The sequence below is a fragment of the Durotheca rogersii genome (genome assembly GCF_024521655.1).
Source record: "Durotheca rogersii strain YMJ 92031201 chromosome Unknown GGS23scaffold_5, whole genome shotgun sequence".
In the NCBI taxonomy this organism is placed as follows: Eukaryota; Fungi; Ascomycota; class Sordariomycetes; order Xylariales; family Xylariaceae; genus Durotheca; species Durotheca rogersii.
In genome coordinates, this window is record NW_026251236.1 from 2418172 (window position 1) to 2445777 (window position 27606).

At 51.3% G+C, this 27606-nt stretch overlaps 8 protein-coding genes across 8 annotated transcripts; 4 read left to right on the forward strand and 4 right to left on the reverse strand.

Moving 5' to 3' along the window:
• Window positions 1–220: 220 nt before the first annotated feature.
• On the forward strand, window positions 221–2463 carry GGS23DRAFT_434691 (tryptophanyl-tRNA synthetase). Its single transcript, XM_051513883.1, has 7 exons — window positions 221–758; window positions 818–903; window positions 970–1019; window positions 1080–1299; window positions 1373–1802; window positions 1854–1907; window positions 1959–2463. The coding sequence occupies exons 1-7, from the start codon at window positions 456–458 to the stop codon at window positions 2268–2270; spliced, it is 1455 nt and encodes a 484-aa protein (XP_051374307.1). The 5' UTR covers window positions 221–455; the 3' UTR covers window positions 2271–2463.
• Window positions 2295–3735, reverse strand: GGS23DRAFT_618714 (uncharacterized protein; the record flags this gene model as incomplete). The annotated part of the gene is made up of 3 exons (XM_051520955.1): window positions 2295–3263; window positions 3329–3454; window positions 3722–3735. 3 exons carry the CDS (start codon window positions 3733–3735, stop codon window positions 2657–2659), a joined length of 747 nt encoding a protein of 248 aa, XP_051374308.1. The 3' UTR covers window positions 2295–2656.
• A 378-nt stretch (window positions 3736–4113) lies between these two features.
• GGS23DRAFT_595116 (uncharacterized protein) lies at window positions 4114–4860 on the forward strand (the record flags this gene model as incomplete). Its single annotated transcript, XM_051518264.1, has 2 exons — window positions 4114–4144; window positions 4205–4860. The coding sequence occupies 2 exons, from the start codon at window positions 4114–4116 to the stop codon at window positions 4858–4860; spliced, it is 687 nt and encodes a 228-aa protein (XP_051374309.1).
• A 71-nt stretch (window positions 4861–4931) lies between these two features.
• On the reverse strand, window positions 4932–6663 carry GGS23DRAFT_595117 (MFS general substrate transporter; the record flags this gene model as incomplete). The annotated part of the gene is made up of 4 exons (XM_051518265.1): window positions 4932–5747; window positions 5816–5893; window positions 5978–6356; window positions 6431–6663. The coding sequence occupies 4 exons, from the start codon at window positions 6661–6663 to the stop codon at window positions 4932–4934; spliced, it is 1506 nt and encodes a 501-aa protein (XP_051374310.1).
• A 2281-nt stretch (window positions 6664–8944) lies between these two features.
• On the forward strand, window positions 8945–9880 carry GGS23DRAFT_604066 (alpha/beta-hydrolase; the record flags this gene model as incomplete). Its single annotated transcript, XM_051519558.1, has 1 exon — window positions 8945–9880. The coding sequence occupies one exon, from the start codon at window positions 8945–8947 to the stop codon at window positions 9878–9880; it is 936 nt and encodes a 311-aa protein (XP_051374311.1).
• Window positions 9881–10915: 1035 nt separating this feature from the next.
• Window positions 10916–14670, reverse strand: GGS23DRAFT_434819 (Metalloenzyme, LuxS/M16 peptidase-like protein). Its single transcript, XM_051513884.1, has 2 exons — window positions 11535–14670; window positions 10916–11478 (listed from the first exon to the last, which is right to left on the reverse strand). Exons 1-2 carry the CDS (start codon window positions 14511–14513, stop codon window positions 11293–11295), a joined length of 3165 nt encoding a protein of 1054 aa, XP_051374312.1. The 5' UTR covers window positions 14514–14670; the 3' UTR covers window positions 10916–11292.
• Window positions 14671–22919: 8249 nt separating this feature from the next.
• GGS23DRAFT_559980 (uncharacterized protein) lies at window positions 22920–26586 on the forward strand. The gene is made up of 7 exons (XM_051515852.1): window positions 22920–23464; window positions 23524–23842; window positions 23890–24069; window positions 24124–24281; window positions 24331–25136; window positions 25193–25312; window positions 25372–26586. The coding sequence occupies exons 1-7, from the start codon at window positions 23309–23311 to the stop codon at window positions 26120–26122; spliced, it is 2490 nt and encodes an 829-aa protein (XP_051374313.1). The 5' UTR covers window positions 22920–23308; the 3' UTR covers window positions 26123–26586.
• GGS23DRAFT_559983 (transmembrane proteins 14C-domain-containing protein) lies at window positions 26572–27523 on the reverse strand. Its single transcript, XM_051515853.1, has 3 exons — window positions 27231–27523; window positions 26946–27038; window positions 26572–26833 (listed from the first exon to the last, which is right to left on the reverse strand). The coding sequence occupies exons 1-3, from the start codon at window positions 27265–27267 to the stop codon at window positions 26637–26639; spliced, it is 327 nt and encodes a 108-aa protein (XP_051374314.1). The 5' UTR covers window positions 27268–27523; the 3' UTR covers window positions 26572–26636.
• Between the last annotated feature and the right edge of the window lie 83 nt (window positions 27524–27606).

The following is a 27606-nucleotide window of genomic DNA, read 5'->3' on the forward strand; positions in this document are numbered from 1 at the left end:
GTTTGTGTCGTCAGGCGGGAAATCAGATTTTCCGTTCTCGCTTTAGGTCCAGTAGCCGCGCAGTATCTAGGTACATGTTACCTCGACATGGAGAAGTCTCGGTTTACTAAATACGCTATTGATTTCCCGAGGATTACCATGCTAATTAGTATTACGTGACCGTACCTAAGTACCTCCTACCCCTGGACAGTTTATTCCATCTTGGCATGGACCCCTATAATGGGAACTGTAAAGCAAGTACCTACCCGAGTACCTATCTACCCCTCCAAAAAAGTGACGGAGAGCGCCCCTCCATCTCTTGACTCACATCCGTCTGCAAAAGGGGACAACATCATCTTCCTTGCCTCCCTCTCTTGCCCTTCCCGAGACCACACACGATAGCCAGCTCCGAAGGGGCCAATCCAGGCACGCCTATACCGTCGCCAAGAACCGGAATCCGCAACACAGCTTCAGATATGGCCTCACACCCCGAGGTCCCAGCCCAGGAGGTTCCACCAGCTGCGGACTCTGGCGCTCCAGCTCACGCGACGAAGCAGACTGTCGACCCCTGGAATGTGTCTGGTGAGGTTGGTGAAGATGGAAAGGTCAAGGCGATCGACTACAAGAAGCTGGTAGAGGAGTTTGGAACGAAATTGATCGACAATGAGATGCTCGAAAGATTTGAGCGTGTCACTGGCTACAAACCACACAGATTCCTTCGGCGCCAGATTGTCTTCAGCGAAAGAGATCTTGGTTTTATACTAGATCGGTATGAAAAGGTATGGCTTGCGGAGACTATCCTCAGTATATAGAGCCTTGTCTAAGTAGGAATTCTCAGGGGGAGCCCTTCTTCTTATACACTGGTCGTGGACCTAGCAGCGACAGCATGCATATCGGCCATACCCAGATCTTTGACTTTTGCAAGTCAGTATATCCGTTCTCCCTACGGCCTACACTTACTTCCCAATTGCCCAACTAATAGCTTCCTAGATGGCTGCAAGATGTCTTCGACGTGCCTCTGGTTATCATGCTCACGGATGGTTCGTGTTTTTAATCTCATCCTATTCGGGGGCATAAAGCTGACACTGGCAATCGGGTAGACGAGAAGTTCCTCTTCTCTGAAAAGAGAACAGTTGAAGAGGTTATTGGCTATGCGCGAACCAATTGCCAAGACATCATTGCCATAGGATTCGACCCTGAGAAGACCTTCATCTTCTCTGACTATGAGTTCATGGGCGGCGCATTCTACAGAAATGTCACACGATTCGCAAAGCTTGTCACTTATAATACAGCTAAGGCTACCTTTGGCTTCGACGAGAGGTATTACCCCCATACGCCTCCCATCGCTAATTCGCATGGCACGGCCAGCCTCTAACTGAAATGTGAAATGTAGCTCCAATATCGGAAAGATCCATTTTACCAGCATTCAAGGCGCTACCGCATTTGCGACGACATTCCCCCATATCTTTGGTGAGGATGAGAAGCAGACGGCGACTATCCCGTGCCTAATACCCTGCGCCATCGACCAAGATCCCTACTTTCGTTTAACTAGAGACTGTGCTACTAGGCTGAAGTATGCCAAGCCCTCCTTAATTCACTCCCGCTTCCTCGATGCTCTACAAGGTCCCGGGTCGAAGATGTCCGCCAGCATCGACTCCTCTGCCATCTTCATGAAAGATACACCTAAACAGATCAAGGATAAGGTCAACAAATACGCCTTTTCCGGTGGTCAACCGAGCGCGGAGGAGCAAAGGAAGAAGGGCGGGAATCCGGACGTAGATGTGTCGTATCAGTATTTGCAATTCTTCATGGAAGACGACGAGGTATGACTTTATCCTCATGCACACGTGCTACGAAATACTGACTCTTAATAGGAATTGCTCAAGATTGGACAGGACTACAGAGAAGGCAAGCTGTTGACTGGAGAAGTAAGTGGCCCGCCCTCAAAGTAAATACCTCCAGACTGACATCAGGTCCAGCTGAAAGCAATATGCATCAAGCATCTCCAGGACTATGTCGCCGCATTCCAGGAGCGGAGAGCGAAGGCAACCGAGGAAACGGTCAAGCTATTCATGACGCCACGGCCGTTGAAGTGGGGGGGAAACCCCAAGGTGCAGAGAACTGTTCCTATTTTCGAGGGGGCACCGGCCAAGACCGAGGGGGAAGGCGGGGAGGCGAAGCTGACGAAGAACCAACTAAAGAAGATAGAAAAGGAGAAGCAGATAGCGGCTAAGAAGGCTGCGAAGGCTGCGAAGGCTGCGGAGAAGGACGCGGCCAAGGCTACGGAGTGACTATCCTTGCAGGGGATTTAGACGCGCGGATTACGCAGGATTCTGCTCATCGCTTCTACCATGAGTAAGAAGGCGGCTACGGCGTAAAATAACGAACAGGTTGCACCAAGATGTTTGGCGGTTCTACTGACCTGAATCCGTGAACCACCCGAAATAACTGGGACTCTAATGGCATGGGAGTCGGGGAGAATATTTCTGGTTTCGAAATTAGGAGGGGCACATAGACGGGAGTAATCTGTCCATCGTCCGAATTATGCATAGAGTCCATGTGTCCGTATCATACTTGAGCGGGGGGATATTCTCGCCAGCGAAACTTTTCTCTAGGCTAGTCACAAACTCGCATCGACCCAAACCCTCTACCGCGTGCCGCTAGCTCCCGAGCTGCTTCACGCGGCGACGCTCAAGAACAGGATGGTGTCCTTACGAGTGCAATCCACGGTGAGTTCGGGAATATTGGTACTCTGGTACGCGCCTGAGTTATCATCGTATTGCCTGGCCTCGACGCAAGCGGCGAAGTCCAAGTCGGCGTAGAGGATCCCCCCCTCGGCCTGCAGCATGTCGCGGCGCTGATGCGCGCCCGTCGCGCCGTCGACCGTGAACCCGGGCACCAGCGCCCCTGTCGGGTCGAGGAACAAGGTTGCGCCGCGCGGCGCCTCTCGCAGCGCGCGGGCTGCGAGCGCCGGCGAGGCCGCGATCGCGTCCTCTCCCAGGTTTCCCGCGCACAGGGCCCCGAAGCGCATCGTCTCGAAGCAGTATACTGCCGCACATGCGCGGGTTACCGCCGCGTCCTCGAACGCGAGGCCGCGCGATGAAGGGGAGGGTGCCGTCTCGCCGCCGGATTCCTCGTTCGGTGCGGGGGTCGGTGGCGGGCGTGTGGGCCAGATGGCAAGCCGGGTCGAGATATGGATCTGCTCGCCCTGGGCGGCGAGGGAGTAGGGGCAGAAGGCGTTGGCGTTATCGCTAGCGACGAGGGCGCCAACGCGGACGCCGCCGCTATCCGCTCGAGCAGCGCTGGGTCATCCTCCGCCCCGCTCCACGCCGGAAACCCCGGCAGGTACGCCGCCGGAAAGACGACGAGCCGCGCCCCGTTGCGCGCGGCCTGCTCGATCGGCGCAACCGCCTTCACTATCTTGGCATCCGCCGACAAGAACACCGGCGTAGCGCGGCACGCGGCTACGTGCCGTCTGCCGTCGGGTCATGGACAGGGACGGTGGCTCGGGTTAGATTTAGGTATTTACTCATAGGTAGGTAGGTATAGTTGGCCAAGCGTCTGTGGGCGTTGGGCTTCGGTCCCTAGTGAGAGCGCAGGTATGGGGTTGCGCTCGTCTCCTGTATGGTATGGGTGAGGAGCCGCGTTCCGATGTAAGGAGACCCCGAGTACGGCAGCCGAGACAGCTTTCGTCCTTAAAATGGATGCTATTTTTATAGAGGCACGAAGATAGGGTCTGCACCCCTTTAAGGGCATGTTCTTTTTGAGCAGGGGTATTAATTCGTGAGGTATCGTGTACGGCGTTACTTCTATGCGCTTAGGTGATAAGTGGAGCCTTTAACCGAATATACTCGGTATAACTCCGCGATTGCGTCATTCACATGCGTATATCCACCGGAAAGGATGAACATATTGGTTTAAACCAGCTTCGTCCACTGACTAGGTAGTAAGCGGAGGGCATAAATGCAGCAAACAGGTAGAGCCGGGTAATGAAGCTAGCGCGACGCGTTCACACGGGCCAGATGGCACCTGTCCTGTCGATCTGGCTTCCAACTGCCGGACTTCATAATCCATTGGCGAAACAGAAAGACTGTCACCTCGCTGGCTTGCCTCATCTCCTCTTGACTTGCGAAGATGTCGCAAGACCTGTTCGACTTGGATCCCGGTGCGTTCTCGAAGTTGGCGTCCCGTTAGAAGCACCCGTCTGACCTTTTCGCAATCCCAGGCCCCCTTAACTATGTAGCTCCGTGGATGACCTTCTCCAGTCCGTTGCTACCATCGATCCTACAGCCAGCGATGGAAACGCCATCGCCCGTTTCGAGTTCCGCTGCGTCGAAGCCGTCTACGAACGACCAAGGGGATACCCCGGCACGAAAACGACAGAGACTAACGCCCAACGACCTGCCCGGTGCCATCGACTTGACTAGCTCGGTTGGTGAACATGACTCGGGCTCGCCTTCAGCAGCGCCACATGCTAGAGCGGATCAAGACCAAACCCGCCTAGGCGGCCTAGTCACGCAGCGGGTGTCTATAAAGGAAGGAATGGCGGCCGCTAAGCATCTCGCATTAGAGGCGATACGACCAACTCCCACCAAGAAAGGATCCAAGTCGCTCCCCTCCCGCGAGACAACCAAGCGGCCCCACGGAATCAAGAGTTTTGATAATGCAAACTCCATTGAGATTACGAATAGAAAACTATTTAACGAAATGGGGGTGGCGAAGCCGAACCCGAAGCGCGGCGGGCTGTCGGATCCGAATCCCCTCGCTGATCTTCTCGATGAGGATGTCTCGGAGTGGTTCATGCCAGCCCCGGACCTGCCGAATGAGTTGGATCCCTTCTTGGCGCCCTTTTCGTCCTTCATGCCCTTTGATCTAGATTAAATAATACCTGTTGCGCGCGCCTGCTAAACCCTGGCCCCTATTTCCAGCACCCCAATCCGGAGAATGCGACGTCATAGCGTGACGGCGAAGCGAGTCCGCAGGTGCTCACCGTAACGGTAGAACAGCCATGGCACGGGCGTGAAGGCTAGACAGATAAACCCTAACAGGCTGTTCCCCCAGCCCAGCCCCAGATTCGAATATAGCGAGGGGGCAGCGAGAGTGAGGAAAGCCCCGAAGGGACTCCTGATGACCACGTTCGCCGCGAGGGCCGAGGCGGCGGCCCGGGGACCGAAGGCATCCACCAGATATGCCTGGGACGGCAGCATGATGAAGAGGCCGCCGAACCCGATGATGAACGTTCCAATCTCGGGGGCGATCCAGTGGACCTTGAAGTACGCGGTCCACCCGTACACGAAGCAGCCTATGGGCGTGATGGGAGCGAACCACTTCATGAGGATGAGCCGCTGCTCGGGTTTGACAGCCGCCCCTCCTTGGCCTAGTAGCTTGTCGCTCAAGGTGGTGAAGCCCAGCAAGCCGCATATAAAGCCGATGCCGAGTCCGAGATACGCCAGACCGGTGGTGCCCGGGCTGAAGCCGTACTGTTCCCCAAACACGCTCGGGAAGGTAGTGAAGAGGAGGAATATCAATCCGAAGAGCATACCACCGTAGAGGGACATGAGCAGGACGATGGGCGAGAACACGATCATCTTTGCCGGGAGTACGATGGCTCGAACGAACAACTCGCGTGGAGGTAGCTTCGTGTCCAGCTTCGAGGTCAACTTCAGATTCCCAGTCTCTTTGCGTAGGCGTTCGGTCTTTCGCTTAAGTATGGCGGCCGCGTTGGTCTCTCGGAGGAAGAAGAGGGATGCGAGAAAGAGGGTGCCAGACTGGGGGGGGGGGGGTGGACAACTTGGTTAGAACGAGGATGCGCGTCGTCGATAGGCTTGGCACTTACAAAGATGAGGATGATCCAAAAGGTCCAACGCCAGCCAATGTCCTGGGCTACGAAACCCCCGACGATGGGGCCGATCACCTATAGCAACCTATTAGCAAAGACCCTCGTCTCTCATGTCTTTTTCTCTCGGGACCGGGGAGGGGGAAGCGTGTGTGTTCATACCGGTCCGATGAGAGGTCCAACTATGAACATAGCCAACGCCTTAGCTCGTTTCTTCGGCACAGTGACATCGGCAATTGTACCGCCTCCTATGGTTAGTGGACCTGCCGATGCGCAGCCACAGATGAAGCGGAAGACGAGAAACGATGCGACGTCGTTGCTAAGGGCGCACCCGAGGGTGAAGGCGAGGTAGACCACGTTGCAGACGTGGTACATGCCAAGGCGGCCGTACAGTTCGGAGAGAGGCGCGAATGCCAGAGGTCCTATCATGAAGCCCAGGACGTAGATGCTCACGGTGAAGGTTCCCACGATGGAGCTGGTGATGCCGAACTCCTTGATTAGATCCTTAGCCCCTGGAGCGAACATCGTCGAGGCTAAGTTTCTGAGAATCGATGAAGTTAGTGAGAACAAGCACCAGTTACACTCAGCCAAGGAATCGGGGAGGCGGTCACTTACGCAAGGAGGACGAAGGTACTAACGTATGCCACATGGAGCCCCTTCATCAAGCCAGACCAGTTCATCGGGTTTTCTGGATCATCGGGGCCATCCCAATCGACGATATTGGGGTCTCGGATTTGCAGGTCCTCCGTCGCCTTCGCAGCCTCTATATCGTCGGGGTCGGGTTCGAATGCCTCCAGTCCAGGGCGTAGCTCCTCCTCGCTAGAAGTCGTCGTAACCGTCGTCGACATCCTGGCAGCGGAGAGGAAGGGGGGTTTTATTGATTACACGCAAGTAAAAAGAGAGTAAGAAGAATGAGATAACGAAGAAAGGTCTGAGTCGAAGCTCAAGAATGGAGCGGGTACGGGATTCTTCGGTAGCCAAGGAAGGAGAATATTTCTCGAAGGGAGGCCAAGCTTCATTGTTAAATATGCGTATACGCCAAAAGAACCGGGCGGATAGAACCACGCGGATTGTGAATGTGCAGGTGATGTTCACACGATTGCGCTGCGCATTCGTCCGTCCGTCCGTCTCACGGCCGCAGGGGCTCGGAGCGGAGGGTCGGGGGACCATCCCGAGTCTGACATCTGGGCTGAGCCGGTTGATGCGCATTCGCGCCAGCCCTGGTAATTTAATTCGATTGATGCAGCGGTTAACAGAGGAGAATAGGCCATGATATTATAGTCGTGAAAAACATCTACGCGGCATGGTTAAACAGCCTTTGGCTCATCGAGGCCGGAGATCTCAGTACGCACCGCGGGCAGCACATCTACGTTGCCGACCCGGCTTCGCGCGAGAGTTCCGCAGCTGATCAAGGCGATAGAAGCAGTCGGTTGATTAGACTGTCCCGCATTCACGTGAGTCTGGGTGCGCCGTGAAACTGAAGGCCTGGAGATATTAGGGTCGCCGCGAGGATACTGGTTGCCCACGTCTGTGCCTGGAGCTCCGCACGCATGAAGACACAGCCCTCATCATATGCCACTATTACGTATATTCCGCGTTGGTTATACTATAGCATAGTGCGTATAGTTGTAAGGTGGCTGTGAGTAGGTGGTTTGCTCAAAAATGCAGCCAGGGAGTCTGGTCTGAATCTGCATAGCGTGAAGAGAAAGAAAATAACACGTGGAAATACGCAGATGAGACGGGAGGGGAGGGCTCGTCTTCGTAGGACGAAGGGGTGGAGAGGCGAAGAGAAGAGTTGAGCCGCTCTCCACCAAGTGTGGTACTTGGTTGCGGTTCCGTCAGGGCGGGATGTTTCTGTCTTGTCCATTCCACCACCCCCTTTTCTGTCTTACAATCGACGAGTCGACGAGCACACACACACACACCATTCCTTCAAGGAGGCGTGTGTACGAACCCCAGCGCGTGTGCGACCCGGAATTCCGGGAGGCTTATCAAGTGCTGACTACGCCTCTAGTTTGCTGTAAGACATCGGAATATATTGTGTCTACGGATCGTAAACTGGGACTGATTTTTTTCTTATTCCTTCCCCATACGAACCTGTGCTCTAAAGAAGACGGTTCGCTTGTACGGCCTTCGTTCTTAATAGTGTGCCATTCGGTCTGATGCGTGGGATACATGCTTTGCTAGATAGTTAGCAGTCCCTAATAGGTAGTAAGTTGCAGTAGATGATCTGTTGGTAGTACAATATTTTTCCGCAATAGGTTACCGAAGGACTACTCGTCAACTTGATAGGAATCTGGATTCGCAATCTTCGTTACGCCAAGATCGTAGGATAATATACCCCGTTTTTCGTGATGTACAATTGTGTCCTCTATTGAATATTGAAGAAACTCCCCTTACGAGTTAAGGGACCCGAGATACCTTCCGTATTCGCCAGCGTGACGCGTACAACCCATAATGCCATTTGCCAGCTTTAGAACGGGACCGACCTTGGGATCCAGGTTCGATTGCGACTGCGCAAGCCGTGTTATTGGTAGAGTTACTAAACGGGCTCGCCAACCCCGTGAACCGAACGGCCCGCAGTGAGACGACGACGTAGCCGTATTTGGTATCTGGGAAAAGGACCGAGAAGATCTGAGACAGAAACGCGATCGACCAGCCACCCGTCGGAAGGATCTGAAGATGGGCCCGGATTCGCAGTCTGGATCCGATTGGGTGCTAAACGCGACACCGAGAGCTCGCAACCAGGCTAGGCGCAAATTATATATGTTGGGTAGCGCAGCAGGTTTCCAGAGCGGCGGCCCCCATGGAGGGGAGCATGGCGGCGGCGCAACGGAGGGCAAGGATGATGTTTGCAAGAACACTCATTCGGTACAGGCCCTTACTTATTCGGCAAAGCGGAGGAGGTGCGGAGTCGCCGTCCTGGTAGAACCAGTCTCTCGCGAAGGGGGTGCAATGAGAACTCGTTATTAGTACTGGTGGAGATACGTTCCCAGAGGGTATATATATATATATACGCACCTATATATATGAGCAGGGACGCGAATCCGGCTTGAGAGGCAAGATGGTCTTCCTCATCCTACCATCAGTTCATTACCGCTTACCTCTACGCATACCATAACCCCTATGATGAGGCTCAACCACGTATTCGTCGCGCTGGCCGCCTGGTCTTTAGGCGCGGGGGCCCTCCCGAACCCATCCCCTGTCTCGGCAAAGAAAGAAGCCCTCGACTCGCGCGACCTGCTGCCCTTCGACACCGCGATCCCGGACGCCCTCCGGCTCAGCGAGCTGTACGGCGCGCCGGACAACGACTTCGGCTGCCGGGGCGAGCGGAACCCGGTCGTGCTGCTGCACGGGCTCAGCGCGAGCCGCGACGTCGACCTCAACATGCTGCAGCGGGAGCTCAGCCGGCGCGGCTACTGCACCTTCTCGCTGACGTACGGCGCCTGGCCCCTGCTGCCGTGGGTCGGGGGCCTGCGGCCTATGGCCGAGTCCGCGCGGGACATCGCCGCCTTCGTCCGCGCCGTCAGCGACCGCACCGGCGCGCCGCGCGTCGACCTCGTCGGCCACTCCGAGGGCGGCGTCCAGGCCCTCTACGTGCCCCTGACCCAGGCCGGCCTCGCCGGCGTCGTCGAGCGCGTCGTCGCGCTCGGCCCCGCCGTCCACGGCGCCCGCTACTTCGGCTTCACCGACCTCCTCTACCTCGGCGGCGAGGTCACGCGGCGCGTCGGCCGCGCCGTGCAGACCCTCCTCGGCTGCCCCGCCTGCGACGACATGATGACTGGCGGCGCCGTCTACCGCAGCTTCCGGGACGCCGCCCGCATCGTGCAGCCCGGGACGAGGGCCACCATCATCATGTCCCGCTCGGACACGCTGGTGTCGCCCGAGGTCAGCCGGGTCGACGAGGAGGGCGTCCGGAACGTCATCGTGCAGGATACCTGCCCGGAAGACCCCGTGGGCCACGCGGGTCTCATGTGGGATAAGAGCGTATGGCGCTTGGTCGTGAACGCCCTCGAGGAGAATGACGACGCAGTGTTCGCATGCGAGAAGGGACTTCCAGTCTGACGCACACTCTCTCCGTATTCATATATATCAGGTATGAATTACGAGGCCTACGGTTACTCTGAGCACCTTGGGGATGGCGTTTCTGGAGAAGAGGTAGAAAAAAAGGCCGGAGTTGAAGCATGGATTAATACTAGTAGAATGGCACATGCTAATTTGGAACACCTCGAGACGGCTCTCACTAAGCTCCCTATTATGGTGGGATACTAGTTTGGCACCGAAGAGAGCGGGACGCTCACCCAGGACGCCGGTCATAAGTTTCACATCATCCACTGTGCATCCCAAAGAGAATCTTACGCGAGTAGCAGGCTTCGAACAGTTTGAGTGAAACCTCAAGACACCTACATTTTCCTCGTTAGGTACGTAGGCGCGTATAGGCAGTATTTCGTAGGTAACCATAATATATTATAACACTGATATAGCCCGCCAAGATGGGTCAGCCGTTAATCTTCCTATCGTCTGCGCTACCAGCCTTCCCAGACATCGAGTTTCCCGGGTGCATTTTCACTTTCGAGGGAACCCCCTCAACGTACCCCCTGAAACTGCCGAGTGCTATCTTAACGAAAGATGTGTGTATGGTGATGCTTACAACTTCGCAGCTAACTTGAAACTTCGTGTAGATTACCCGGCTCACTAAGCTCCCCTCGGGCACATAGGAGTCAGGTTACACACAGGGGAGCTGAGTATAGCAGCCTTGTAAGGCCTAGGAGACAGGTAAGCAGGTGGCAGAGGGTGATGCGCCGTATCCCGCGCCGGAATACCTGGTGCCGCTTCTAGGGTCGCGTGCACGTAGTAGTAGCAGTAGTTAACGCCGAGCCCGAATACTGCTGAAACCGGGGCGGCCGAGAGAATTTCCGTGTAGGAGTGACGAAAACTCGGCGCGGAGCGTAAGCAACAAAGCATCAAGATCTAGGTGGTGGTATTCGGAAAGGATTGGGTAGGCATTTTCGAGGTGACTAACTTAGGGCTACCCTTCTCTCCCCTTCTGACTTTAAGGCGTGGGAGGGAGTATCTCAGGGGCTTGACCACCCGTACGAACGAAATTTATGCCCCGAAACTCTCCGGGTGACGAGTGATTGGCTGGTGTCGACATGGAGAGCATGCAGGGCATGCTTCACATGGTCTGAGAAATATTCGCAATATGCCGTCTATGCAGACCGGTCATGTCGGCTCGAAGTCTATGAACGATCATTGCCTGGCCGCAGAGGGTTAAACTTAGGTTCAGCCCTATCGCTCGGCGCGTATCCGAGGCGAGGATGTGCTATGTTGTAGGTGTAATGCCTTCGGCAAGAACCGATGAATTTCGTGTCTCGTCGTCTAAATTCCGACCCCGGCCCTTTTATAAAATCACTGCCAGTATAATTTAAGAAAGTAAACTTAGGTCCCCGCTGGTTCCACTAGGACACGAAACAGGTCTAATCGTCATCGTCGTCAGGATCTTCCGAGCCTTCCGAGCCTTCAGATCCGTCTTCCGAATCTTCTTCGTCACCATCGCCATCCTCCTCGCCCTCGGGGGCCTGTAGACCGTAATCGTCGTGGAAGTCGGATAGCTGCTTCACCTGGGTTCTGTAGCCCATAGTTTGGAGTCCCTCCTCGAGTTTCTACTCATGTTAATACGATACTGCCGATCCAAAGGGTCAGTGGATGCGGAGCTTACCTCGACCATTGCATGTGAGCAACACACAACTATATTGCTCTTCCCCGGTTCGAATAGGGGCAGCAACCACGTCTTCATGGCCTCTTTGATGTCGTCGACGGTCACCGTCCTGACCTTGGCCAGCATTTTGATATCGTAGTCGGGTTCGAGTCCCCTCACAACACCGACAATGTAGTCTTGCAAGGCTGCTGTGGCCATGGAGGCTTGTTCATCTGCTAGGCCCATCACTAGCTGGCTGATTGCGCCCTCAATCATTGGCTGCTCAAATGCGACAGTCCCATTGACTAGAGCTGCGATGGCGTCGCGCGCAGCAGCTATCGCCTTCGACGCTAGCGGGGATCGGTATACCTTGAAATGTAGGTAGCCCCCGTCTAGCTCTTTGGCGAAATGCACACCGTAAGCCAGGCCGTTGCCACGGACGGCGTTCCATAGCGTTCCTTCGACTGTCTCGAGATATTGCATTGCAACAAGAAGTGCAGGTATTGCTGGGTCCGAATATGAGGTAAGACCCCTCGCTGAGCTGACAGCATAGGAGCTATCGATTGCCCTCATCGGAACAATAGTTGCGCCAATGGAGCCAGGGTTACGACCTTCGTCGTTGAGGAGAGTGCACGGTTTGACGATGGGATTGATGTTCTCGACGCTCGTGTCGAGCGACTTGGAAATGATATCCCAGGTCTTTACGGGATCTAGCAGCTTCGAATTTGAGATATCAGCTGTGACAAGGACGCGCATATTATCGAAGGTAAAGAGGAGCTTCCTAAGTTCCTCGAATTGTGTCAATACTGTATCTGGGTCTGTCTCGAGGAGTTTCTTAAGTCGACGGAGATATACGGCTTTAACGAGAGTGCGTTTTGCAACGAGCAAAGACGACGGCTCGTTGTGGATGGCCATCTCAATTTCGTTGGCCATAACTCTGCCATCACGCTTTGCCTCCGGAACGTCTGCGAGCTGTTTGGCGACGCCAGCTTTCAAACGGGTGACGTCGAAGATGCTGTCGAACATCATCGTGCGAATCCACTCAACCGCGGTAGCATATTTGTCTGGCTCGACTTGCAGACGAATCAGAAAACTCTCCGTGTCGCTGAATCGGCTACCTCCTTCGAGGACATATCTCACGGTATCCCTCTCAAGCTCCATGACCACTTGCTCGAACGGGATCTGTTTACCGTTGCGTTGGATAGGGGTGTTAAAAAAGTTGTCGCTAAATAATGACAACAAGGGCTTGTATGCGGTAGGCACCTTCGAAGTGCCAACGTGAACTGTGATATGCACAAAGTTGGTCTTCACGTCTTCGAATTGCACAAACAGGGGAATCCCAGGCGAGGCCTCGTCAATGACTTTCTGTGCTGGATTCTCCTGGACGCCTAGGCTTCGAGCTTTGCCTGATCGCGCAGTCTGCGCATTTATGAAATGGATCGATTCAACTGGGGGAACCTGCCACTTCTCCAGCAACGAGGCTGGAATCTCGACTTCGTTTTGCCGTTTGGCATCCTCAAGTTCCTGAGCCAACTTATTCAGCCCTTCGGTACCCAGTTCTTGCTTCCTCTTTCTTATCCTCTCCTCTTCGTCTCGTTTTAACTTTTCAGCCAATTGTAGAGATGGGTTGCCGAGGATAGAGACGTGGTGAGCATCTGAAATCCACTTCCTGAGAAAAGCGCGCCACTGTTCATCCGTCCATTTCTCCAACGCGTCGTACTCTCGGAGGTTATCGAGGTCTTTGAGAGTCGATCCATCTCGGTTGCCAAACAGGAAATCCGTGATAATGTTGCTCGAAAAGAATGACCCGGACTCTTCTGCCTCGGCCTTCACCTGCCGCCGCTCCCTCCGGATACACTCATTCATGTAGGTCATATCGAGTGGTTTAGAGGCAACCTCCTTGAGCAAGGAGATTAGGCGTTTTTCGACGAACGCTAACTTTTCGGTAGCGACGCTGGTTGGTTGAAGCCAGATGACACTATTTGGCCTGGCGTCCCACCAGTACGAGATTGAACTAGCAAGCTCCTCCTTTTCTACCATGACGTTCTCCAACACAGCGACTGAGGATCCGCACAGGTACGTCAACAGAACATTCAAGGCTGTTGCTTCGAGGACATCGATGCAGTTGGGCCCGAAAAATCCTATTATCACATCCCCACTGGACTCGTCTTCTTCAGGAAATTCGACGGTACTGATGATCGTCTCCTTGAGTGCGGGCGGTTGTGCGGATTCTACCCACGGCCGCCGGAAAGACGCATTTAAAGGAGGAATATCGTCCTTGACGCTTTCTTCGAACGCGCCCAAGATACTAAGAAGATTCTCGTGGTCGACCTCGCCGACGATAATCACGCACATGTTCCGTGGTTGATACATGGTCCTATGGAAGCTTCGTATCTTCTCCGGAGTTAAGACTCGCAGGGCTTCCATCATACCGCCCGTCTCGTATCGGAAACCGACATTTTCAGGATAGAGAAGGCGTCGTGCTTTGAGGTCCATGAGTTCCGAGCTGGTGTACTGGACCCCTTGCATTTCCGAGTAGACCACACCGGCGTCGTTACCCTCGCCGTTGATGTGATGCACCTCGGTCAGACAAGCCGCGTCCGTCAAAGTGGGAACGACGAGGTGCTCGAGATAGACGGGTAGGATCTGGGCGAATCCCTGCCATCCGGCCGTCTCGAGGATGTAGGCAGTATGGTCGGTGGCCGTCCAGGCATTGGTAGATCCATAGGCCCTAGAAGCGAGCTTGTCTAATAAGCCCTTGTAGTGATAGCTCTTCGAACCCATAAAGACAAGGTGCTCAAGAGTGTGAGGTGCCCCGGAATCGTCGAAAATTTCGGTTGCTAGGGTGAAATAACCGTTCACCTTTGGACCCTCTCGATCGGCGACAACGACCTGCATTCCGCTCCTCTCGGATATATACTGAGTGACGGCTGCGTGGGCGTAATCCGTCTGGAAGGACTGAACCTTACGGAAGCGGGTGCTCGGCCCTTGAGAACCCATCTTGAATTGGAATGGGTTGGATAAGACGGGTTGTAAGTGACTGCTGGATTGGTTGGTTAGTCTGTGTCCAAAGAAAGCTGAGGCACGAGGGAGGAGCTGTGGAGGGTTGATCCAATGATCCTCTCAACAAGACGGTACGGATATGGACACATATTTCAAGGGGCATAGGACCGGCTAGGTGGTTCGATAACTAGCGGGCGTAGGCATATCCATGCCTAGGATAACGACTGAGGTAAGGCTTAAGAACCCAAGCTGCGGTCAGGGCACGTCTAGACTGATATGTGATCCAGTCAGACGCAACTTGAGATCCATGGTCAGACGTCAGAAGCAGGGGAAGGCTCCGCTACTGCCGCGGGCCTGTCCCATTGCATGAGCAAAATCCGACGGCGACGCAGCCTTGACTCGGCGGCGACGTAAGATAGTTTTCCATACCCCGAGTTGTAGTTCCACTGGTAGTAGAAGACGGCGAGCACGGCAACGATGGCGACGAGAGTAGACAGGACTAACGTCCTAGCTGGTGCCCTGGCCTCCATAGCTTGATTCGGGTTTTATACCCCCCTGCCATATCCGGGAGAGGTGGCCCAGTCACGAGACAACGGCAATGGGCCGGCGACGAGTTGGTCGGGGGGATTGGCGAGGGGCTCGGTGTGGGTGAGCATGCAGAGGTTACGTACACTGCTTTGTGCAAGGCTTTGTGCTCTAGACTGGATCCGGGGAATGCAACCACAAAGCTCGTAGGACTAGGTCTGACGTGTAGCGGACGTACCTGTGCTTATGTCGACGGGAGTGGGAGTGTCGTGACACGGTAGAGAGCCAATGGAAGGGAGCTGGGAATCGGAGGGGCTTTGACCTGACCCAGGCCAGGATGAGCGGCGACAGCTTGGCGGAGGGAGGCGTACAGATCGCGACGGGCTCGCCCGTGCCGCGGATGAGAGAGGACGGGCTCGGTTCGGATCTGGGATATGAGGGTTTGCGGCTAGATGTGGGAAGGGGGGCGGGGCGAAAGGCGAGGGGAGAGAGGCGGTAGCGAGAAGATGACGGAGGGAGGTTAGAAAAGAGCTAACGAAGACCGGCGGCGCAGGGAGGCAGAAGAGAGGGGTGTCTTTTTTTTTTCTTTCTTCTTTTTCATTAGGCGTGCTAGGCGGGCGTCCCGCCTTAGGGGCCTGCGTGCTGTAGGACGTACCTAGGACCTACCTACCTCCTAGGGGCAGGTGAGGTAGTTGGCAGGTATTAGGTAGAAGGTATAGAGGTATGTAGGTATGTCGGGTGAGTAGATACCCGCTAGGGATGTAAGTAGGAGGTATGCATGTAGGCACCTATATATGCATGTAAGCGGGAGAGAGCTGGGGCCATTATCGCATAACGGAGGGCCTTGATCGCAAACTGCGTCTCGACGGCGATCGCAGGATGGAAGAATAGGCAAAGCGGTAGGCGGGAGAGGCAGGTCGAGGGCGGGAGCCGGGAGGCGGGTTAGGTAGTTGCCGATATTTCTCCTAATCGAATGGAACGCTCTTTCAAGTCTTACAGCATGCAAATCCCTTGCAGTCGACCCCGCGGTGGGGTCGTGCAGTATGTACAGGTACATTCCTGCCGTAAGCACCACGCACAGGTTTTAGAGGTTGGGTACCTCTTGCAGCCTCCGGCGCGCTTAGGGAGGTGCCGGCGTGCTTACCCTCCCCCGCCACTCGCAAGCTAGGTACAGCGCTAAGGCGGCTAGATCATTTTTATCTTCGCGATTACCGCCGTAAAATGATAGGTAGGCGTCGTGCCGCGTTCTGACCTATCACACCCGGTCGCCTAGCACCCTCAAGCCTATGGAGGTACCTCCCTCCTCGTGTCTGCTAAGTAACAGGCCCCTAGGTACATACCTATCTACGTACTTTAGGTACCTAACTTACCCTACCGGGGAGGGGTTCCATGGTGCCAACTGACAGGAACAACACCTGCAACGGCAACTTGACTAACAACCGACCAGCTGTAGATGGCAGATAATAAGCCCATGATGAAAAAGAGGCGAAAACGACGATCAACTGTATGAAGGGGTGACTGACTACTAGCTGTCCATGTGTGTGTGCCTGCCTATCAATAGGGGCGAAGGGAGAATGTGAAAATATAGATGCGAAACCTATATATAGTGTATATTACATCGTAAACCCTGTAAGGGCTGGTCGTACCGCACAACCACTTAGGTACCTAACTGTGGCCATCTAAGGAACGGGTGAATAGTTGATTGAATTACAGTTATCTACGTAGCCTTTTTAGAGCCGTTTTACGTGCCTTTTATATCCCGATTAGCCCTCGCTAAGGTAGGGCTTACTTTATAGCTATACGTAACCGATTACGTACTTACGCGCCTATACGCCTTCTTAGCCTAGGTAAGGCTATCGTTAGGCTCTTAAATAACGTAAGGCCTTAATTCCGTAGTATTTTCCCTTATCTCTCTATCTATATACTTATTTCGTTTAAGGTTATTACGAGTCCTTTAAATATAGTAACTTAATAAATCTTTAGTATTCCTTCGCCTTTAAAGGCTTCGTAAGCTTATTAGCCGCGTTTTTAATTAATAATACGTATCTTAGCTTAACGTACTTTTCTTTTACCTCTTACCTTACGTAATAATAATCCTTTCGGATATACCGCTTTTACTTATTTATCGCGGTTTCTTTTACTTACGTATTCGCCGTCGTATTATCGCATCACAAGGTAATAAGGCCTACGGATATTACGCCTAATTCCGTAAGGAAATTACGTATTTACGCGGTATTTATTACCGCCGTCGATAAGGCTATATACTTAGCCTTTCCTAAGCTTCGCGCGACTACCGATTAAAGCTTCGATATTTATACGATCGGGGCTCCTACTATAAAGAATACGTAATTATTCGTTAACTTAGCTATGGAGATATTTCCCGCGTAATTCGAGTTTACGTAACCGTAAAAACCTATCTCGTTATACTTTTTATAAGAGTAATTTTCGTTTAGTTACCGATACCGGATCCCTCGGTTTATCGTTCCCTTAAGATATCGTATTACGCGTTTAATTCCCGTTTAATATTCTTATAAGGGGTTATTTATAAAACGCGTCTAGGTCGAGGCTACGTAACTAATATTAGGCCTCGTAATATATACCGGAAAGTTCGCTTTTCTTACTAACGAGGTATATTCTTAAACCTTTCGCGGGTCGGCCTTATCGTTAGCCTCTTTCGGTACGACCGCGTCCCGATTCTTCGGGTTATACGGTAACGGATATAGCTTCGTATCGCCGTAATTAAGCTCTTTTAAAGCCTTTTCCGTATACTATTATTAATCGAGCCGGACGTCCCTCGTAGGAAACGATCGTCTTATCCGAACCCCGAGAAATTAATTAACGTTTCTTAGGTTAATTACCTTAACCTTTTCTTTAATTATATTCGCGAGCTTATAAAGTCGTTCCTCTTTAGATCCGAATAATAGAAAATCGTTTATATACGAAGCGATTACGTTTCCTATTCCGGGTCTTATATAAATAACGTCGTTTAAGGTTAATAAAACGTAGCCGTATTTCTTTAAGATACTTTTTATACGCTATTATTACGCGGCTTTAGCTTATTTTAGGCCATATAACGGGTTAATTAACTCGATAATCTTCGATTTATCGTAACTATAGGTTTATTTCTCTTTCTTATAGGCCTTGAAATACTCCTTTAATATAGGAAATTACTTTATAAAGATCCTTTCGTTTAGCTTTCCGTTAAGGTAAGCGGTAATAAAGTCGATCTAAAGGATATATTATTAATAAATAACGGTTAACGCTATTAGTATTCTTTACGATATTACCTTCGTCGTTATCGCCTTAGTTTCGTTATAATCGATACCTTTTCTCTATATAAATCCTCGGGCGTAGATCCGTACCTTTAGCTTATCGAGATCTTCGTTAAATAGGAACTTCTTCTTTAAGACTTATCTAGCGTCGATAAAATAACCGTTAATTACTTCGCTCGGCTATATAAACTTAAACGTATTACGTTCTAAATTCTTTCGGATCTTCTTAAAAACGGCTTAGGTTTAAAGATTACGCTTTAGTCCTTTTATTACCTCCTTAAAGAGCGGTTCGTTCTCGTTTATCTTAAATAAGCCCGCCGCTACTAATGTTATTTACTTATAGCTTTACTCCTACGGTACGGTAACAAGCGTATTAATATAATATAGCTTCTCTCGGGACGCGATTTTAGGCGTATTTTATTTACCTTTAGATACTCTTTTTAACTCGCCCTTTTACGAGCCGCCTAGCGTTAAAGCGGAACGTACTTTATTTAACTTAGGTAGTACCTTTAGTATATAAATTTAAGGTAGTTTCTTCTTCAGGCGCCCTTTCCGGGGGCGTATCCTATCCTTATCTTCGTTTATAACGTCCTCGTTAACGATATTATTATCCTTATTACGAACGTTAATCGCCGCGATTTTCTTCCGATGCCGTAGCCGTTTCTAAACGTACTTAGGTAGGAACCTAACGACGTTCCTTAGGTTAAGGGCCCCTTCGGAATTTCTTAATTCTTCGTAAAAAATAACGTAAGGCGTTTTTAAGAAACGACCTCCTTCTACGAATTAAACCAAGTAGTTATACTTCCCTTCGTAACCTATAAAAACGGCGCGGGCTTTACGTAGTTTTATTTTTTCGAAAACGACCCGATAACTCTTATCGATATAAGCTACGTAACGGCTACCGACGATACGTAAATACGCGTTATTAGGTTTATAATTCTTTCTTAGCTTTATGCCGTTTATAAATCTCTCGTATGGCGTAAATTCCTTTACAAACGAAACGCTAATCTTATTAATCGTATACGCCGTTACTACGAGGACGTAGTCCTAGAAATAAATAAGGATCTTTATTTAAACGTAAATTACTTTAATATCGTTTTATAAGAAGCGTATACTTCTTTCCGTTACGCTATTTTAATATTAATTATCTAGCGTAAAGGCATCTAACGTAATACCTCTTTCGTTATAGAACTATTCGATAGCGTTTATACCGAACTCTCGGCCGCCGTTAAGGCGTAATATTTTTATCCGTCGCCGGTTCTTATTCGGGGCGTTCGGTAATACCTCGAGTAATTAATAAACTCGGGTAAGGTAAGTTATTAATACTTATTAAGCCTTTCCCTTAAACTTATATTAGATAAATTCTTTATTTCGGTTATCGTCGTTTACGATTAATATAAAATAACGGTAGTTCTCGATCGATAGAGGCTATAACTTTCCGAGGTCGTATTAAATAATCTCCCTAGGAATCTAGGTACGCTCTTAAGGATCCTTCGAGGATATCTTAATAATCTTTACCCGATTATACGCGTAATAAGGTACCGTTTTTATAAGTACTAGGTCTAGGTCGATTTCCGTCGACCTTTTAATAATCTATATAAGTCTCTCCGTACTAGGGTAATAAAGGCGGCGATACTATAATATTAGTTACTTTATAATATTATCGTTTAGCTATGCTAATATTACTTATAATATTTCGCTAAGCTTACCGAATTAATACCCTAACGCGCCTCCTTAATACCGTTTAAAGGGAAGGAGTTTCGGCTCCTCTTTCTTATATTTCTATAATAGGAAACCTCGTTTCTTAAGGTTTAGGGTCGTTAAAACGGTTCCGTTAGGGTTTATAATGTTATTTTTATCTAGTTAACCTCCGCTACGATAAAATAACTCTCCCGAGAAGATCTTAATTAAAAAGGAGCTAATAAATAACGTATAATTTAATTACGCTTAGTTATATTTTCCGTCGTCGCCGGTAAGGTAATAAGTAGCCTTACTTATCTTCGTAACGTTTATAAGGCCTCCTTCCGTATTAATAACGTAACCTAGTAATAACGTTACTACCGTTCTCGGGTCTAAATCTTTTAAATCGTTCGTAACGTAAACGTTAGCTCCTATATCGAAGAATAGGTAATCCTTATAAGCGTTAGCCCCCGCTCCGTAGTTAATTCTTAAAGGCTTTACGGGCCGCTTATCTTTTAGCGGGTTAGTTATAATTAAGTTATTACCGGGGTTAATAAGAATAAGTTTTTATTTAAGGTCCTTTTTACGGCGTAATTCGTTATAAACGCTTATTAACTTAAAAAGCTTTACCGTATTTATCTTCGTTCGATATACCCCGCCTCCGCTATCGTAATAACCGAATTAAGGTAACATATACGGTACGTACGTAATATATTACGTCGACGGTTATTTCGAACCGCTCCTTAATCCGCCGGAAGCGTTATCGCCGTTATTATTACCGCCGCCGTTATCCTTATCCTTTCGTTTCTTTAGCGGTTTCGGATAGTCCTTAGCCTTATACTTATATTCCTTATAATTAAAGTAAAGGAACTTTCCTTATTAATTCTACGAGGGCTTCTTCTTCTTATTCTTTTCCTTACCTTAAGCGTTATTAGCTTAGTTATTATTACCGCTGCTATTCTTATTACCCTTATACTTATTAATCTTATTACGGAACTTTCCGCGGAAGTTATTAAATACGTTTAATAAATCCATAGGTTTCGTTTTAATTATAATATTTACGATTTTAACTTAATTAGCTACCTTATTTTATATATAGCTAAGGAATATCGTAATCTACTATTCTTCGTTAATTACGAGGCCGGTATCTATATATTAACGAACGGTTAATTATTACTTAGACGTAAACTTTACCGGGTCCTTACCGTCGTATTTTATTTTAATAAATTACTCCTATAGCTTCTATTAACGAGCCTTTCCTATAGAAGCATAGGTTTAATCGAATATCTTTAATATCCTCGTACCTAAACGTACGTCCGTTATTAATTATAAGGGTTAACTCCGGTAAATCCCGGCGATTATTTTCGCTAGGGATATCTCGTCTTATTCGTCGAGTTCTATTCCTTTTTTATATCCTACCTCCTTTATAAAGAGTATAAGTATATCCCGATATAAGCTTTAGTTCGAGATTCTCTTAAGATAAGCGTCCTTATCGGGATTAAAAACGAATTTCTTTTAATTAATCCTACCGTCCTTCTTAAACGCGATACCCTTACTTTTATTCCTTATCCTCCGGCTACGTCTTTTACCGTAATCGGAGTTACTATCGGAAGAGCTTCCTAATAAGTTACTTAAGCTACGGCCTTAGTAACGGTAGCTCTTACGCCGGGTTAAACGCGAAATACGATAGTAGCGGCTATCCTCGCGGTTCCTATAGTAATCCTTACCGTAGATTCGTTAAGTCTCCATAGCCGACTTATTTAGTTTTCTCGGAGTCTCTAGGTCTTTAATATAAGGTTTATCCTTACCCTCGTTAGCGTCGGTAAAATCGCCTTCTTTTATTAAGTCGGCGACGTCTTACTAAGGTTAGCGATAGCTTCTTTATCGTTATTCGCTTATTATTTCTAACTTAGCTATTATCTCCCTAAGGAAATACTCTACGGTATTTATACGTTAGTTAATATATTCGGTCGTTTTACGTAAGCCCTCCTATAGCTCCTTACGTATTTCCTTACGGAGGTCCTTTAACGCGATATCCTACGTAATTTCCTATTCGGTTCCCTCCTCGGCCGCCTTATTTTATAATTTCGTAACTATCCTCGTAACTATCCTCGCGATTTAATCGTTTAACTTATTAATAACCTCTCTTTACCGTTAATCGTAGTTATACGGTTACCCCGGGCCGCTCGTTTATCGGAGCTTTCGTTACCTAATTACTTCCGTAACGTAAGTAGTTAGATAATAATAAAATAGCGTAATAATAAGCTTACGAAACGTATAAAGTACTACCATATAGCTATCTAAGGAACGGATAAATAATTAATTAAATTATAGTTATTTACGTAGCCTTTTTAAAGCCGTTTTACGTACCTTTTATATCCCGATTAACCCTCGCTAGGGCAGGGCTTACCCTATAGCTATACGTAACCGATTACGTACTTACGCGCCCATACTAACCTATATAGGTCCCGCATAGGTACATATTCTCACCTTCTTTACTACGTCACACACACATGTCCACATACCTACCTAGCTATATACCTCCTACTCGTTTTATACCTGATTATTAATTTCGCTAAGTGTTTTTTCTTATTTTGCCTACCTGCTATCTACAGTTAGCTAATTGCTAATTATAGTTATTATACTCTCACTATAGCTATGTTTTATAAATTTGCACTTTAGACTAGTTGTTAATAGCTATGAGCGTTAATATATAGCTTTACTAACAGTAAGTCTACATAATGATTTAATTAATTATAATCATTATATTAAAATTATAATAAAATCAATATTAAAAACAATACCTTAGCTTTTACTATAAATTTAACAGTTTTTTTGAACTAAAATTTTAATTATCTTTAACGTAACTATCGTATAAATATTTCGATACTAATGTAGGTACTCTTAACTTCCATCATAGATGCGACGTGGACTAAGCTTTGACTCGCTGTACCTGGGGTAGCTGTCCGTGTCGTTGAATTATCCGTCCTTCTCGAAGCTATCGCGAGCCTATCCTATTCCACCCTTCCCTCGCAAGCTCGCTGCTGTCTTGTATTTCCACCCACATGGCTGCGCTTCCGGGCTGCGAATTTGAGTTAACCTCCGATGGGAGCTAATGCCGTAGGTAATCGCTAATTTCACCTACTTTCTCACGCTCCAACGAAAAAGGCCGTTCCCTGCTTGCGATACGAACAGTCCTACCAGCGGACCACCTTGGTCGTATTCGACTTACTATTACACTATCGACCCCGAAACGTCCCACCTTCGAAGACAGGAAACCCTCAGCCAGGATCGCCGAGCGACCCCGAGAGCACCATGTCCGACGTTGACAGCGGCCAGATTGGCCATGCACTCGTCGAGTTCTCTCTGCACGGATTCTTCCCCGAAGAAGATGTGTCCTCTCGCCGCATTTCCGTGAACGACCTTGCGCCAGCCCTCGAATTGTTAGCCTCGGCAAAATCCAAGCTCGAGGTACTTGATATCCATAGAATGGGTTTCACAGACGCCAGCCGCTAATCGGACCGCGACAGTCAGACATCCACAAGATCAACCAAGAGACCGCTCCGGACGTGAGTCAATGGGTAGCCAATGCGAAATCCCTCGAGGGTGATATTAGCAGGTCGCGCAGTTGGGCGAACGACATCGTGCGGAGATCACAGGCCCCGGATGTATCAGGCCAGGCAATACAGGAAGCAGAAGACAAGGCCGAGTTTCTCCGGCGAGAGGTCGAATACAACCAGCGACTCCGCCATGCATTAAAGGACATCAAACATGTGAACGAGCTTCTGGACCGTGTCGAGCGGTCGCGGGATGAGCGGAGGATATTGGACTCCCTCCGCCTCCTAGAACGTAAGAAATTCGGCTCGCTAGCGCTATCTACCACTAACTTGATGCAGAATCCCAGACTGCTTTGGACGCAATCCCTATCAGCAAGTCCTGTCGTGTGATGAAACTGCTCGACTTGAGGGTTTTTGAGTTGAAGTCCGCCGTACACGACGTCTTCGACCACGTCTGGAATTCCCTTCTCCGTGTCGACACTGCGAATAGCATAGTTACCGTGTTCGAGCGCCACGAAAGTAGGTGTGCACTGTGCTACAGGAAATTTTGAAAACGGCCCTAAAATTTTGCAGACGAGCAGATGAACGTTGGCGATGCCGTGGCAGGCCTGACAGCATACAAGGAAGCCGACCAGAGAATGGGCTTATTCTGGCAGGACCTCGATACTGCTATTCTTGGTCCCCGGACGAATATCGGGGCACATGAACTACCGAGAATACAACGGGAAAATGTAGGGCTCTCGTGTCGCCTCACCCGCAAGTTAACTAACGCGAGACTAGTCCTCTCTCACCCTGGCCGGAGGTGCGGATAAAAGCGTCGCTGCTCTATTTTCCGACCTCGATGTGGTAATGACATACCTGTCAGAACGCTTACCAGAAGAGCTCGTCAATTCACTATCCGCTGCGATGATGCCCGATCTGATGCCACGGATCATAGGCACATGGCTAGACACTACAGTTCCTGCATCCCTCAAAGAAATGGACGGGTTTCAGCAAGTCATAGACACCGTGAAGCATTTCTGCGACCGACTACATGACTTGAAATTTTCCGGGTTCCACGAGTTACAAGAATGGGTCGACGATGTGCCGAAAGTATGGCTAACTAAATGTAGGGAGACAGCGCTGGATTCCATCCGCACAAAACTAGCACTGGGCCTGGGCGAGACGAAGGAGGTAGAACGTGTCGAGACGCAGGCGGTTTCTAAATCCGAGGGCAAGGAACTGGCTACCAACGGTACCGTTTCCGCAGGGAATGGCTTGGACGTGAGCACAGAGGGAAATGATGATGATGATGGAACTGACGCATGGGGTTGGGGGGACGACGAGGCGGCCGACGACCAACCCAAAACTCCTGTCCAGCAGAAGCCGACAGACCTACCAGACGAAGATGACCCTATGGAGGCGTGGGGGTGGGGAGAAGAAGACACGGCGGAGACGACCGCCGAGGAACCAGCAACGAATGCCACCTCTTCGACGGCCCAAACTCGCGAGTTAACTTTGAAGGAGACGTACCACATCTCTTCTCTACCAGATCCTGTTATAGAATTCATATCTGCGGTGCTGGAAGATGCTGCCTCACTTGTAGGGTAAGGCGAAAAAAGACACCACGTGCAAATATCGGTGAACTAACAGATGAGAAAAGAAACGAAGGCCACCCGATGGGGACGGCGGCCGCCGGCCTCTTTTCGCTCCCGACCCTCGCCCTAGCGATGTTCCGCGCCGTGTCGCCTTACTACTATTCTCTAACGCAGGGTGGTAATATGTAAGTGCACCCTCCTCCCGGAGCGTCTACCTTGGGGATGCCAACTAATATTCGTCCAGGTTCCTATACAACGACGCCTCCTACCTGTCGGAGCGGCTCTCTGACCTCGTCCAACGCTGGAAGGCCCGTGAAGACCTGGCGCCGCGGGCGATGGCGATGCTCCGGCTCGACAACGACATCCAGGCGCTGCAATCGTTCGCGGCGCGGGCGTACGGGTCCGAGATGGCGACGCAGCGGACGGTGGTGCGGGACCTGCTCGGCAGCTCACAGAACCTGGTGCAGCGGCCGGAGGGGCTCGGGGCGGCGTCGGACGCGGAGGCGCAGGTCGACGGCGCGACGGCGCACGTGCGCGCGACGGCGGCGACGTGGTCGGGGATCCTGTCGGCGTCGGCGTGGAAGCAGGCGGTGGGGGCGCTCGTCGACGCGATCGCGGGCAAGATAGTGGCCGACGTCATGGACCTGTCGGGTATCGGCCAGGACGAGGCGTACGACATCGCGAGCCTGATCGCGCGCGTGACGGAGCTCGACGACCTATTCCTCCCCGCGGCGGCGGCCGGATCGCCGTCGCAAGGCGTCCCGACCACGGCCGAGTACGCGCCGAGCTGGCTGCGCCTCAAGTATCTCAGCGAGGTGCTGCAGAGTAACCTCCAGGACGTGCGCTACCTGTGGCTGGAGAGCGAGCTCAGCCTCTACTTCGCCGTCGGCGAGGTCGTCGACCTGATCCGCCTCAGCTTCGTCGAGAACGCGCGCACGCGCGAGGTCGTCCGGGAGATCCGGGCGAACCCGCACCCGCTCGGCGATCGACGATGAGAGGGAGAGAGGGATTTGAGGGAAGATGCAAAAGGGAGTGAGGGAGCGGAGAGGATGTGTAGCTTAGATGAGTGGAGTGGTTTGTTTAATGATGAATGGCATGCCATCTCGCGCCAGCTTGGCGGTATATCGACTTGCCCGCCTCGTTACTCGTCATAGTAATCCTCGACATTATCTACGCATCGGCCCGTAGCTATACATTATGAAGGGGCGCACTCGACCCTGTACGTAGACCTCGTGAGTAGCAACGAAGCATCCACTTGTCGGTCGCTGAGAGGTTAGACACATGCATTCAGGTGTGTGTGTGCATATTAAAGAGTAGCGATTTCAGCCCGCCTCCCTACCGTACCCCTCCGTCTCTCCCTCCCTGTCTCCCTCCCAGCCTCTCTCTCTCTCTCTCTCTCTTTCTTTCTATCATACACGTCTCCGCCCCCCCTCCCCTTTCCCCCCAGCCCATCTCCCCATCTACCCCTCCCCACCGCCATCCCCCACACCACGACCACCACTCCCCCCCTCACACGCCGAAGCGGAACTCGCGGACCTTGCGCTGGTAGTAGTAAGTGGCGAGGAGGCCGGCGGCGGCGAGGGCGAGGGGCACGGGGGCGCGGGCGCGGGTGCGCGCGACGCGCGGCGCGGCGGCCGCCGTCAGCGCCACGCTGCTGCCCAGCGCCAGCTCCGCGCCGTAGTCCTTGTTCTCGCGCAGCAGGTAGCCTGGTTTGGCGCCGCGCGTGTGAGCAGGGGGCAGGAGGGAGGAGGGAGGAAGGGGAGGAAGGGGGAGAGAGAGCAGACGAAAAAGAAGAAGAAAAAAAAAAAAAGACCTTACCCGCAAACGCGTACGACAGCCCCAGACCCAGACCCCCCACCAGCGACGGCGTCGACCCCGCCCGCACGTACCCCGCCGTGCCGCCGGCCGCCACTGCGCGCCCCCCCCCGGAGTTAGTTGTGTGTGGTTGTTCGCCCGTTCGTGTGAGGCGCGGTTCCTAGCTCGCCGGGCTTGCCCTCACTCCCCCGCCCCCGAGGTGTGCTGCCTGGTCGGGTCCGTCGGGCAGGGGGGAGATGGGGGGGGAGGGAAAGGACAAAAGGGAAAAAGGAAAGGGGGAAAACTCACGGAGCGCGGCGAGGGTGAAGGAGGGATGGTGCGACATTATAGTTACGGCGTCAACCAAGACCCGACAGTCTTTACTTTTATCTCATAAACAGCGTCTGGGACGAGGGCGCGATGAGAAGGTGCCAGATACCGCTTTCCGGGGACTTGCGAGCTGCGAAGGGTGTTGAGGATGGACAAAGTCTGTCGTCGTCGGCCGGCTCGGCTAGGTGGCCCAGCCAGCTCCGTGATTGGCCGCGGCCGGATGAGGAGCTTGCTTAGAGCTTCTTGGGAGTCCGATCTTGGCCCCCCCTGCCCCCCCCCCCCCCCCCCCGGGCGCATGGCACATCTACACATAGGCAAGTGTCAGGCCCATACTTGATTTGTAACGGCGGCGATG